Source organism: Amia ocellicauda, chromosome 21 (genome assembly GCF_036373705.1).
Source record: "Amia ocellicauda isolate fAmiCal2 chromosome 21, fAmiCal2.hap1, whole genome shotgun sequence".
Taxonomy (NCBI): domain Eukaryota; kingdom Metazoa; phylum Chordata; class Actinopteri; order Amiiformes; family Amiidae; genus Amia; species Amia ocellicauda.
Window position 1 is genome coordinate 19,159,208 of NC_089870.1, and position 12,213 is coordinate 19,171,420.

A 12,213-nucleotide genomic window follows, 5' to 3' on the forward strand; every position below is an offset into this window, starting at 1 on the left:
AGTTATTTTTAGTTCTTTCACAACAGAAGGCTAGTTCAGTAATAGTCTGTTAAACTATTCAATGAGAATAAGGGTGGCCTGGTATCCCTTTGCAAAAAATGAATAAACATGAGCAATTATGTACTGGACATGAAGTCCAAAATAAATGCTGACTGACTGAAGTAAAAAAAGCACTTTTGATTTGTAAGGAAATCACTTGGTTGCCACCCCAGTGGTCTCAATAAGTGCTTAATAATTGGTTGTATTTGCCATATAAACTGTCCCAGACGTGGAGAGAAAGCAGTTACAGGTCACAGACTTCACATGTCACCTCAACCTGACCAGCTTTCTCCTCGGCTCGTGACTCATTTCTGTTAAGCCCTGCTTTTCATGAGAAATTTGCTATGCTAAACCATTTGAACTATATTTGTTTGTCTGTGGGGTGACGTCTTGTCCCACAAACATTGACTGTCACCAGCCTTACACTGGCCACTTGAATAGCGCTTCAAAAATGTTCATTGGCCATTTTAAATGATTGTTTTTACACCTCCTTCACTCAGTTCAGGCTCCAGATTCATATCATCGTGTATTTCGATAAAATACTTTACTACAGTTCTACATAAGGAAAGTTTGGAAGTCTGCATTCACAACTAAATATAGATCCACCTCTTCTGCCTCACCCAAACCAACGAGTCTTTACACAGCAGTATACTTTTATAGCGCTCATATATCTGCTATATATATCATATATCTAACAGCAGTCACCTCTTAGCAAGTGGTGATTCTGCCTCCAGGGTTCAGCCTTTTAATTTAATTAAATAAATAATGAAATAATATATAATTAAAAGTCTCATATCGACAATAAACCCTTTATTCAACCATGATGTGCATCAAGGTGATGTGAAAACTGGAGGAACTGAATATAACATGCATAAGGATCAGAATTTTCCGATCAGCTAATGTATATAAATATATATATATGCATATATGTATAATCACTACTATTTATTAGTATTCATATTTTAATTAGCATTCCTCTTGAATATGACATGCATGCAACTAAAGGGCTTCAATGCATTAGGAAACAGTTGAGGAGGGTGTAACTAGTGTGCCTTGTTAATTGACATCCTTAAAACAGTGTCAACATTGGGATGCCCACTAAGTGCAACTCTAAGATAACTTTACATTTCATGGACATGCATGCAGGCGTCCTTATCAATGGCAATCAGGTCCTATTCAACAAGACCTTTTTTTTTTTTATAAATAGACGCACATTGTAGCAGTGCATCTCAGGTTGAAAGGGAGCTATGAAGTTACCATAATTTAACATAATGACAAACGTGCCAGTAACCCTGCGCTGCGCTGGGCGGAGCCGGCGGCCCCGCAGTGAGGAAGTGAGTGAGCCGGGCTGCGCGGCGGAGGAATACACACTTATATAGGCGCCGCCGGAGAGACGCGGACTCACAGCCTTCAGTGGAGATCGCAGTGGGAGCAGGTTGTCCGCGTAGTCTAGAGTAGATCCAACCCGAACCAGTGCCGTCGGACATGGTATGTATGGGACCCGACCCGTCGCGTCGAGGCGATTGACCGGGGGGATGCGCGGTGTTATGGGCAGCGCTTGACCGAGGTTGTGACTTCGTGTTTCTGAGGGGGGTGGAAAGCAGATGTTGTCCCGGCGTTGTAATGGCGATCGCGGCGCGGTTGATGCCGTTATTGGCGGTGGAGGTGTGTGTTCAGTTTGCCGAGGGATGGGTAGGATTGAGTGCCGCACGAAAGACGCCACTCGGCGGGGGGAGAGAGATGCCCGACCGCACAGATTATCATCGGAGTCCGGGAGTCAGTCGATGGTAGTGTAGGCAGTCGTGTGGATGGCGGCCAGTAAGGACGGCTTGATCTGAGCGGGGAGACCCAGCCCTGGGGGTCTCCTCCGCTGGACGGGCAGTTGAATTGAGATCTCGATTGATGTTTTTAAGTTTTATTGTCTGCTAACTCCGGCACAGGTATGAAAACAGGGGTTGCATGTGGTGTAAGATTGAATATACACTGAAAGGTCCAGCCCGGGTTAGGTGATCTGGGCAGGTGTGTCTTTCAATAAGTCATTCAGATGCTTTGAGACATTGATTTTGGGAAACTTGTACCATGATATGAGAGGGGGATCCTGACGGGACATGTTCTGCATACTGTGTGGTTTTAATTAAAAATAGAGAAATGAGGCTGCTCTGATGTCGCCACAGTGCTTGATCTATATTTCATAATATCCGTATATATTTGCACTCTAATACTGAATCTAGACGTGGCTGGATTGTACAGCTGTGAGATTACCCAATTCTGTCCTTTACAGATAGTGTTTTTTAAGTTGATTTTGTAATGTTTCTATGTATTGGGAGTGAGGACCTTTAGTGTGGTGGTTGTTCAGCAGTGGCACAACCACCTTAACCTTTTCTGGTGAGGAAGACCCAGCCCTCAAAGCAAACCGTAGTCATCCTGTGGCACAGTAGCATAAATCAAGCCTGGGCAATGAAACTGATCACTTTTAGGCTGTTTCAGACCATGCATGATCTTAACTTGCTGTTTTGATTTGAGCGTTTCATTTATGCCCTCTGGAACTGGTCAGATATTTTGTATGTGTTTAAGTTCACTTGAATCCTCCAGGTTAACCTCTGTACGGGTGTTAAGTGCTGGAACTGAACTGTGCTCAGGGAAGAGTCACCTGGCTTGGTCTGGTGACGTGTGTTTTATTGAGTTACATTCTGCCCTTTATCTAGATTGGATGATCTGAGAATGCACTATAATTTACAAAGGGTACTTAAGACATGCTAGACTTTCACTGATATTTAACCGGAGCACAGAGGTCAACAACCAGGATCCTTGGAGAAATGCCATGGGATCATTGTGCTCTGAGTCAGAGGGCGCATTTTATTATTGTTGCTCTCAAATGTGCCTAAAGGGACAATTATTAGAAAATGTCAGCCAGCAGAACATATTTTTGTATTCTGTTATGGAAAGGGGAGGCTTTTAATAAACCAGCTTAGATTTGTAAGCTTCCTCCTTGCTTTGCAGCTTCTTAAAAAAACAATAATAATAAAAAATAAAGTAGATGCATTAAAAGTAGGCAAGCAGCCTCTAGTACTGGGTGGATTTTAACACTTTTGATGTGTTTGGCGAGTGGCACACTTTAGCTGCAGCACTGCTGTAACACCCACACACTTCCTAAGTGTTCCCATCTTCTCAGTTCTCAGCTGGAGATGGGAGCTATGATCAGGAAACTGAATCTCATTTTCTGACGCTTCTGCAGTGATGCCTCGCAGGCTTGCGTACTTGTGGTACAGCCACGCTCCTCTCCAGCGGCTGCAAACGTCAGGTGTGAAAGCAACCTCTTGTCAAGACCAGCCACGATCCCTGTAACTAGACTAGCCCCAGATCATGTGACCAGGGAACAGAGGGCTCATTCTTTAAATTCCCAACCAGGGTGGGCCAAACGTGCTTTCAGTTTTTCCGGTGCACCGGTGAGCTGTAGCCAGGGAGGCCCGAGGGAACGGTAGTAGGGAACACCCTGTGTGCACCTGCCAAAGGAATCCTCTGTGATGACACTCAGCCCTGCCCAAGGAACGCTGCAGAGTGCAGATTGGGTGTGAGTGTGGCACATGAAGGGACACGCTTTCTTTCCTGTGTTAACTGCGTGAAGCCCTGCCTGTGGTTAAAGTGCGTCAGTGACTGTAGTGCATATGGTTACTATTAGGGCCTCAGTCCATTGAGGACATGTGATCGTAACGCATGCTCTCGTAACTAGGACAGCTCGAGGTGGTAGGAAAACGGTCAATTCTAGTGCTGTTAATCGTACAGGACTTTTATGTTGGGGAAACTTTCAGGAACTGAGTGTGCTACAGGATCAGCCACATGTACCTTGCCCCCTTTTTTACTTTTAATAGCAATGAAAAATGTATATCTACTGGCAGAGAGCTGGATTATTGCACCAGCCTTCCAAGGGTCAATTTTTTAATGTCTGTCATGACTCAGCTGGGCGTGAGTTGGTGAAATGTTGAAACTGAAAGGAAGAATCTGTTTGGCAAAGCTAAACTCTAAGGTTTAAACTGTAGACAAACTGGCAAGAGTGGGGCAAACATTTTGTATTTGCAAAAATGGACACTTTAGACTTGGCTGATTGGTACATGAAAGATTATTGCAATACTTGTAAAGAGTGCCTGAATAATATTTGTGCAGATGGATCAAGCACATCTTTTGGTTCAGTCCAGCTGCATAGAAACGCTGGTTGATGCCATGCTGAGTTGGCATGATTGTTCTATCCAATCATCCAGTGTGATGGACAATCTGAGGAGTGCCACCAGGGTGGATGTGTATAAATACTGTAGATTTGGGGTCTAGGTGTATAGTCTAAAAATTGTACCCATAACTTTCTGATTTGTTCATGCTTGAGTGAAAGGTTCATCCAAGTGCATTCCTGGGACTGCCAAATGCCAAAAGATGTCTGCTTGATTATGTCTATGCCCGTTGGAATGCACTGATACCATTTATAAAGCCACACACAAAATAGATGTTCACAAATGGTACAGTTTCAACCCATTAAAGTAATTTACAGTACAGAAGTGTGTGAGAAAAAATGACTGGGTGTCGTTCACCAAACCAATGGTGGGTTCATTTTAATTTGAATCTTGTTTGCCATCCTGAAGTTGGCCTAGGTTAAGGGGTTTTAATGCCAACTAGTGCCTTCTTCTGGATTAAACCAAAGGCACCATAACCCTTTTACAAAAGTTACTGTGGTGTGCAGATTGCAAAAGGCAACAAAAAGCATGTGAATGAAGGGTGCACATGTTGCAGCAGTTTCGAACATTATCTACTCAAGGTGGCCCACACAGTGTTTTATCCCAGCATCTTGGTTTTCTATAGCACACATGCAATTCTGCAGTTAACACAACGCACTGCTCTAATCGTTCTTTACTGGTCATGCGAGAACATTGGTATCAGCTCTAGATGGTTATAGTGTAGAGATGCATCTTTTGAATTTCTGAAAAACAAACCATTTGTCTGACAACTTTTTTTTTTTTTTTATAAATCTTTTCCCCAGGCTGACCAACTAACAGAGGAGCAAATTGCTGGTGAGTAGTCAGCTCTGTTAGTATCAGTTTCTTTCTCCAGAAAATAAGATTTCAAGTATTATCCAAAGTCCTAAAATAAATTAACTTAGTTTTATGTAGGTGTCCTGAATTCTAGACACTGTAAAAAAATATTTAGTAATTTTTATATATATTTATAACTGTGCCGTACAGAACAGTGTAGTACCCTGTATTGTATAAATACAACTATGGGAACATAACATTTTTCTCTGGCACTGAGCAGGAAGTGAGGTTTGGTATGAACTGGTAGCTTCTGAAAACTATTTTGGGTTTTAACGTGGGTCTTAAAGGAAAAATGCAGACATGCATACTATTTGTCTTTAAAAGTATGGTTAAGTGCACAAAGCGTGTACAAACCTGTCGCAAGGCACAAACTGCCATAGGATCAATTAAGTTTGCCAAATGTATTTCATTGATCCATTTAGGGTAATAACATTTAGTCTTTGAGTCTGTAAAAAAATAAAAATAATAATAATAATTGTGGGCCCTTTCGGAGACATTCTCTGGCCAGATGAGAGAGTTAAGATCTCCATCTGGACACGCACAGCTGCCAAGGTGATGATGTAAATGGCTGATTATATCTTCCTGGTGGTGTCGATCCTTCGATTCTCGTACTTGTGCTTTGACTTCTGTGACTTGTTGGATCAGACCTGTTCTTATGAACTGACTGATCGATTGTGTCGACTTGATTGTCATTGTATTCTTCAGGGTCTTTCTTGGAAAGCTGTAGAACATGTCGACAACTGATTCATGTAAAGCAGAAAACAAATCAAAGAGGATTCACCTTTTGTTTCACCCTCCTTTCCCATTCCAGAGTTCAAGGAGGCCTTTTCCTTATTCGATAAGGATGGCGATGGCACAATCACAACGAAAGAGCTGGGCACCGTCATGCGGTCGCTGGGTCAGAACCCCACAGAGGCGGAGTTGCAGGACATGATCAACGAGGTGGACGCGGATGGTAAGCTGGCATCCTTGTGCTCGGGCAGACGAGGGCAGGGCCTTGTTTCGCATGAGGAACTCTGACTGCGGTCTGAGACGCTCGTCTGACTCCTGGAATCTAAAGCGATGGCTATAGAGGAATGTGTGAACAAAGAAGCCTTTTCATTCTGTCTTTTTCCCAAACCTGTTTTTGTCAGGTTCCCCATTAACATTGAGTGTAAAACAATAGTGCAAGAAAATGTAAAGCCACTTGTATTTGCTGGCTTATAAAGAAATACACAAAACCAGTTTTTCATCTTCCTCTCCACCCACATGTATCTGAATATTTTTCATTGTGCTCGGTTTTTTCTGTGCTGCTCTCATCCCCCACTTTTTTTTTTTTTTTTTTTTTTTTTTTTTAAGAAATGTAGAGTTTTTTGGGGGGGGGTTAATATTGAGAAACAAGGATGAAATGAGCGTCAATTTATTAAATGATCAAGTTTATTGTGTGTTATTTAGGGCACTGGCTTGTGGCTTGTAGTTTTGCTTTGAATAACCTTTTGGGGTTGTGGGGAAAATAATCCTGTAAGCTGCTTGTACACCGAGCTTTAGAGATGCCCTTCCTGTCTACAGTTGTGGAGGCGCCGTGGAGGGTTTCGGTTTCCATTCATGGATATATTTTAAAAATGTTGTTTTTTTTACATTGTGTCACGGGCATGGGCAGAGAGTCTAAATCAGACGCCCGTCGTTTAAAATGTGAGTTAAATATTCGGAGTAACAGGAGTACCTGGCTGTGGATCGGGAGCAGGTTAGGCCTGGCGTCCTGGGCCAATTATTGCATCAGCCAAGGTGGCTTTTGTCTTGTTTGAAGTTGTTACGTGGTTTTTAATCTACTGTATAAATAATTGTCCAGTGGTGGCTCAGCATACTCCTGCAGTCAGAAGTGTGTGGAAGTGCAAGGGTGTGTGTGAGGGAGAACAAAGCTGTTTTTCTTGCAGTGAATATTTCCAAACCATGAATAGCTTTCGCTTCTACATTTGCGAATGTTTGCCTAACAAATCAGCAATGCAGGAATGACTCTCCAAAAGAAGCCTATTTACCTCCTATTACCCCCCCTTCCAGCTTGGACCATATTAATCCAGGTTCCCTCTATACTGTGGTACTCCCAATACCCTTGTTCAAGGTTTTATTCTACCTGTTGTAGCGGTGGCAGCAAGACCTGCACCTGTGTCACATGAAGAGACTTGCAGAGATGCACCTTGTGTAGGTCTGGATTATTAAATATTGAGCTCCACCATGTGACACTTGACAGGATGCAAGAACCCAATAAGGAAAGTGAAGTATTTTGGTCTTGGTTGTTGGATAAGAACCGGATTCCAACTTGTGGCTGGGCAGTGAGGAATAAAGAACTGAAGATCTGCGTCCACGTCGGAGTGTCGTTGTGTGGCTGTCCACTGCCTGCTTTTGAATAGATCGCATCCTTTCAGATTGATGTGAAAGCTCTCTATCAGGGTTTGTTCATGAAACTGCATTACCTGTTGGTCGGGGTTATAGCATGAAATGAGTCACTGGATTTGGGGCTGTACCTGTTGCACAGATCAGGAATGTTGTTCAGACCGCTCTATACTGGTTGAGTAACCACGACCGATGAGTGCGAGGGCTTTAGAGACTGGGTTATGTAATCTACTTGGCAATGCCCAAATGCAATACCTACACATTGTTTTCAGTGGTTTTGTTCTGTAGGATGCAGGCTTTGTGCTGCAAAGATCCAGAACATTCTGCATTCCCTTCATTTAACATTCTGCTCATTTTGTACACATTGTTGAACGCTCAATGACAACTTCAGCAGTAGCATGGCATGGGGTGCAGCTGTACACACCTGGATGGGAATTCAGATTTAGTGTGGAGAATGATGGTTTAGTACAGTCTAGTGCTCTGGAGTTTTGACCATTTATTGTCGCTTGTCCTCTGTGCAATCTCTCCTTCCCGTTTATAATGGCGTAGCCCAAACGGTATGGTAATGCAGGCAGATTGCACCAAGCTGCTGGATGGCAAAGGAACTTGAGTTTTGTGTTTTTAGTTTTCCTTCAAAACCTTTCTATAATGCCAAACTGAAAATGTTCCAAGTTTATAAGGCCTAGACTCAAGCCTGTTTTGGGTTAAAGGAACACAAACTATCAACTGCTCCTCTTTGAGTCGGCCAAATAAAATAATAATGGCAATTATTAGTAATTAAGGGTGGGAATACACAATTAAAGTCCTGCCACGAGTATTTCCTAGTAGCCAGGCTTTGTGTCTATATTAGTGGTTTAGTGGTCCCCTGGTGATTTTAAATGCTATAAGAGTTTCACCTTCTGCACCCACTAACCTTCTTCCAGCCTAGAATAGATGTTAGGCTCCTGGCTGTGTGCTTATGCAGGCGCTTGGAGTTACTTAATGGAGACTGTTAGTTTGAACGCAAATTTGACATTTTGACAATTCTAATTGTGAATCTACAAAATACCACATATGATAAACTATAATTGAGTGAATCCAAGGGTTCTAGTTTAGATGCTTATGTAATTTGGCAAATTGTGCTACAGCAATGAAGTGGCCATGATTTTTCAGCCACTTTTGTTTGAAGATCGTCGGTTTGCCTTTGCTGATGATAGAGGATACATACCTTTTGAAAATGGGTCATTACATCTGATTACATCCGCCTGGACTTACTGACTCCTACATTTGATGAGGCGGACATACTTGCAGAGACTATAAAATATTATATTATTCTAATCATTATTAAGGGCTGTGAGGATTAATCATTTCTCTGTATTACAGGAAATGGAACGATTGACTTTCCTGAGTTCTTGACCATGATGGCCAGAAAAATGAAAGACACAGACAGCGAGGAGGAGATTCGTGAGGCCTTCCGGGTATTTGACAAGGTACGCGAGAAACAGCGTTTTGGGGATTTCTGTCTCCTGTTTTCAGCAGCGGAAGCTTTCAATTTCTCCCAATGCATTCTGGGACCCCTTTAAGAAAAATGAATGAATGAATGAATGAAGTCTGAAGAACAGTCACTGCAGGAGAACAAGCGATTTACGCACAAGCTTTTCAGATTAATGTAGAGAATTTCTGCCTCCGTAGCGTTCTGTGAAACCAAGAGATCCTGCCCTGCGTTTGACATGGCAATTATTGAATCATCTAGAAGTTCACGAAGTTTAAGATATTGGAAAATAATTCAAATGTAATGGATATCATCTACAGATAAAACACACGATTTGTTCACCTTAATACTTTTCCAAGCTTCACAATCAATCTAATGGTTACTTCTGTAGATTTGTATAAAGTTTCTTTTTTATAATGGTATAAACATTGATAGACCACCAGGTTACTTTGACAGCTGAAGATTTAATCGTTTCTCCTCCTTTTCTTCTCCAGGATGGTAACGGCTACATCAGTGCAGCTGAGCTACGCCATGTCATGACAAACCTAGGGGAGAAATTAACAGACGAAGAAGTAGACGAAATGATCAGAGAAGCAGACATAGACGGAGACGGACAGGTTAACTACGAAGGTAACTTGAAAGCCCTGCTGTCGCAAACTCAAATATCTTGGCGCATTTCCTTCAGCAGAAGGGACCGCTTTTGAACGATTACTACATTTGGACATGGTTTAGTTCCTCCTCAGATTATGTAGATGGGAAAAGTCTGCAAGGTGTGAAGCCAGTGGCGAAATCAATGAGTAATAAAAATAACTTATTTTAGTGTATTTACTAATTTGTGTAAGTGTTTTACGACAAGGAAATGGCAGCATTTACAATATCAGAGCTATTCCTTGATTTCACCTTAAGTGACTCCCATTTAAAAGTAATTGCTGCTTTAATGCAAGGTGTGCTGATTTGTTCCCCCACGGACTCCCGTCTTATCTGTTTATTTTCTTCCCACAGAATTTGTACAAATGATGACTGCAAAATGAGGCTCTCCTGACCTCCCCCTGTCCCTCTTAGAAGAAAAAAAAAAATCAGTCAAATGTTTTACTTACCTCTTGCAAAAATGTTCATTTATTCATACTGTTTCTGTATAGAAAACATAATTGAATGTTGAAAAGAAAAAAAAAATCCTTCTGTCCAATTACAATAAGAAAAACGAGAAAAAAATTGAAAAAAAAAAATCTTATAAAAATATCTGCATGTAATGGTTGGTGGTCCTGTCCCCAAAGATCAGTTAAGCATCAATTTAAAAATACCTATACTACCTTAAAACAAAAAAAGCACTTGGTGAACTCCTTAAAAAAAGTTCCATTTGCTAGTAATACTGTTTGGGCTGGCCATTTTATTTTGTTTTTTTCATGCATGTAGCTTGAGAGTTGAGCACAGTCTGGTGTATGAAAACGTGCTAATTCCACAGAAATGTTGTATTGTTGGTATAGTCCAGTTTGTATTTGGAACAGAGATGCAGTGCAGAAAAGAGGCTCTTAATTGTAAATCCAGAAAGCGAGTGGGGAATTTGCAGTGTGCTCAAAAAAACCATTAAAAGATCTTAAAAAAAAAAAAAAAAAAAAAAATACGGTTGGCATGTTCGTATTTCGGAACATTGTTACCTTGTTGTGCGTTGCACTATAGTGAAAGAAGTGTCCAGTTGTGACCTTTCACTAAATATAAAGTGATTCTTAGCAAGGGAGCATCATCAAACTTCACATTTCTATCTTCTGTTTTCAACTCTGACATGAAAGTGTCAAGTGATCATGTATATCTACAGTACATAGGATTTCGGCACAAAGTCTTCTAGGCTGTTCATCAGATTCCAGTTTACATTCATTCCAAGTTGTACATGCTAGTCTTCTATATATAATTTTTTTTTTTTTTTTTTTTTTCCAATAAAAGACCATGAACTTTAAACATTTTTGAGCATTGTTTGTTTGTTTGTGTGTGTGAGACTAATGGGAGGCTTGATAATGGGGGGGCTGCTTTATTTGGGGGTTGTGTGCATCTTTCTTAACTATTCAATAAAACAAAATCAACTGTTAAACTGCTATTGGTGGCAGCAGTGGGATATAATACTCTTGTCCTTCAATTGGTTCAGAAGGTTTCTTTTAACTAGCTTTGAATGTAAAGATGTCTCTGGTATTTTATGTTTTGAGAGATGGCTGATGCCAATGTGAAGCTTTAGTTGTAAGGCATTCAAAAGACCGGTAATCGGAGTGTGGGATCCAGGTGTGTATTTGGGTTATCTATTCCGTTCACAGCCTCGCTGCGGTGAAAACCTACACCTGGAGGAATGTTAAATGAGTAATCGGGGCAAAAACTACCCAGACAGCTGCCTTTACCGTCCCCCCCGCTTTGTCAAACAATCCCTCCGGGCTTGTGAGTCAGTCTCCCGTTTGATCCATTGTTCAGAGACGCACCGATCATCCGAGGGAGAGGCAGGAGCTGGTTGCTGTGGCAGCTCTTGGGGCGTGATGCGCAGTGTGAAGTTGGTGAAATGGCTGCGGCTGTGATCGGTGAAGGACTTCCCTGAGGGGTTGTTGAGTGTCCGTCTTTGGAGATGCGGTGGGTTGCTGAGCAACGCCAACATGTAGGAACTGGGATGACGGGGATTTCAAAAGGCATGTGGGAGGCTTTTTTTTCCTGTTCTATATGTGGGCCTTCTGCTAAAACCTCAACATTGATTTTTTTTTAACCCTGTGATGTAGACCTATTTAACTAAATATATATATATATATATATATATATATATATATATATATATGACATTATATAATCACATTTATTGATACAGGTTTCTTTGTAGAACAGTTGATATTTCTGTAAATGTTCACTAGTAAAACAACCAATTGAACTGGGTGTGCGCACATGTTGGATCCTTCCCCTGTAATTCTTGAGCAGGAAAACAATCAGTCCTGGAAGTCGGGATGGGTAGTTTAAATAATGGCCCAAAATTAAATATGAACAACAATTTGAAATTCACCGCCAGTTTGAAATGTTTAAGTCCGTGTTTATCACACTTCACTGTGGGATAGTGAGTGTGCTTTGTGTTTTGGTTCTGCTTTATTACAGAGCCCTTCGCGGTTGCGTTTTTAATTTTAAGCTTCACATTCCTGTGCTTCTGCAACTTAAAATGAGTTGTAAGAGCAGTGTGGGTGTGTGGGTCTGTGCCGTTCCCCTGTGGAAGCAGGCAGCCCACGCCGGCCAGCAGCACGGGCA

At 41.6% G+C, this 12,213-nt stretch overlaps 1 protein-coding gene across 1 annotated transcript; it reads left to right on the top strand.

Annotated features, from left to right (window-relative positions):
- Positions 1-1,384: 1,384 nt before the first annotated feature.
- Positions 1,385-10,908, top strand: calm1a (calmodulin 1a). The gene is made up of 6 exons (XM_066694965.1): positions 1,385-1,527; positions 5,063-5,093; positions 5,926-6,069; positions 8,847-8,953; positions 9,450-9,585; positions 9,958-10,908. Exons 1-6 carry the CDS (start codon positions 1,525-1,527, stop codon positions 9,984-9,986), a joined length of 450 nt encoding a protein of 149 aa, XP_066551062.1. The 5' UTR covers positions 1,385-1,524; the 3' UTR covers positions 9,987-10,908.
- The last annotated feature ends 1,305 nt before the right edge of the window (positions 10,909-12,213 follow it).

Coding starts and splice junctions, on each gene's coding strand:
- calm1a (XM_066694965.1), top strand. Junction 8,954..9,449: donor CCTTCCGGGTATTTGACAAG/GTACGCGAGAAA, acceptor TTTCTTCTCCAG/GATGGTAACGGCTACATCAG. Junction 9,586..9,957: donor CGGACAGGTTAACTACGAAG/GTAACTTGAAAG, acceptor TTCTTCCCACAG/AATTTGTACAAATGATGACT.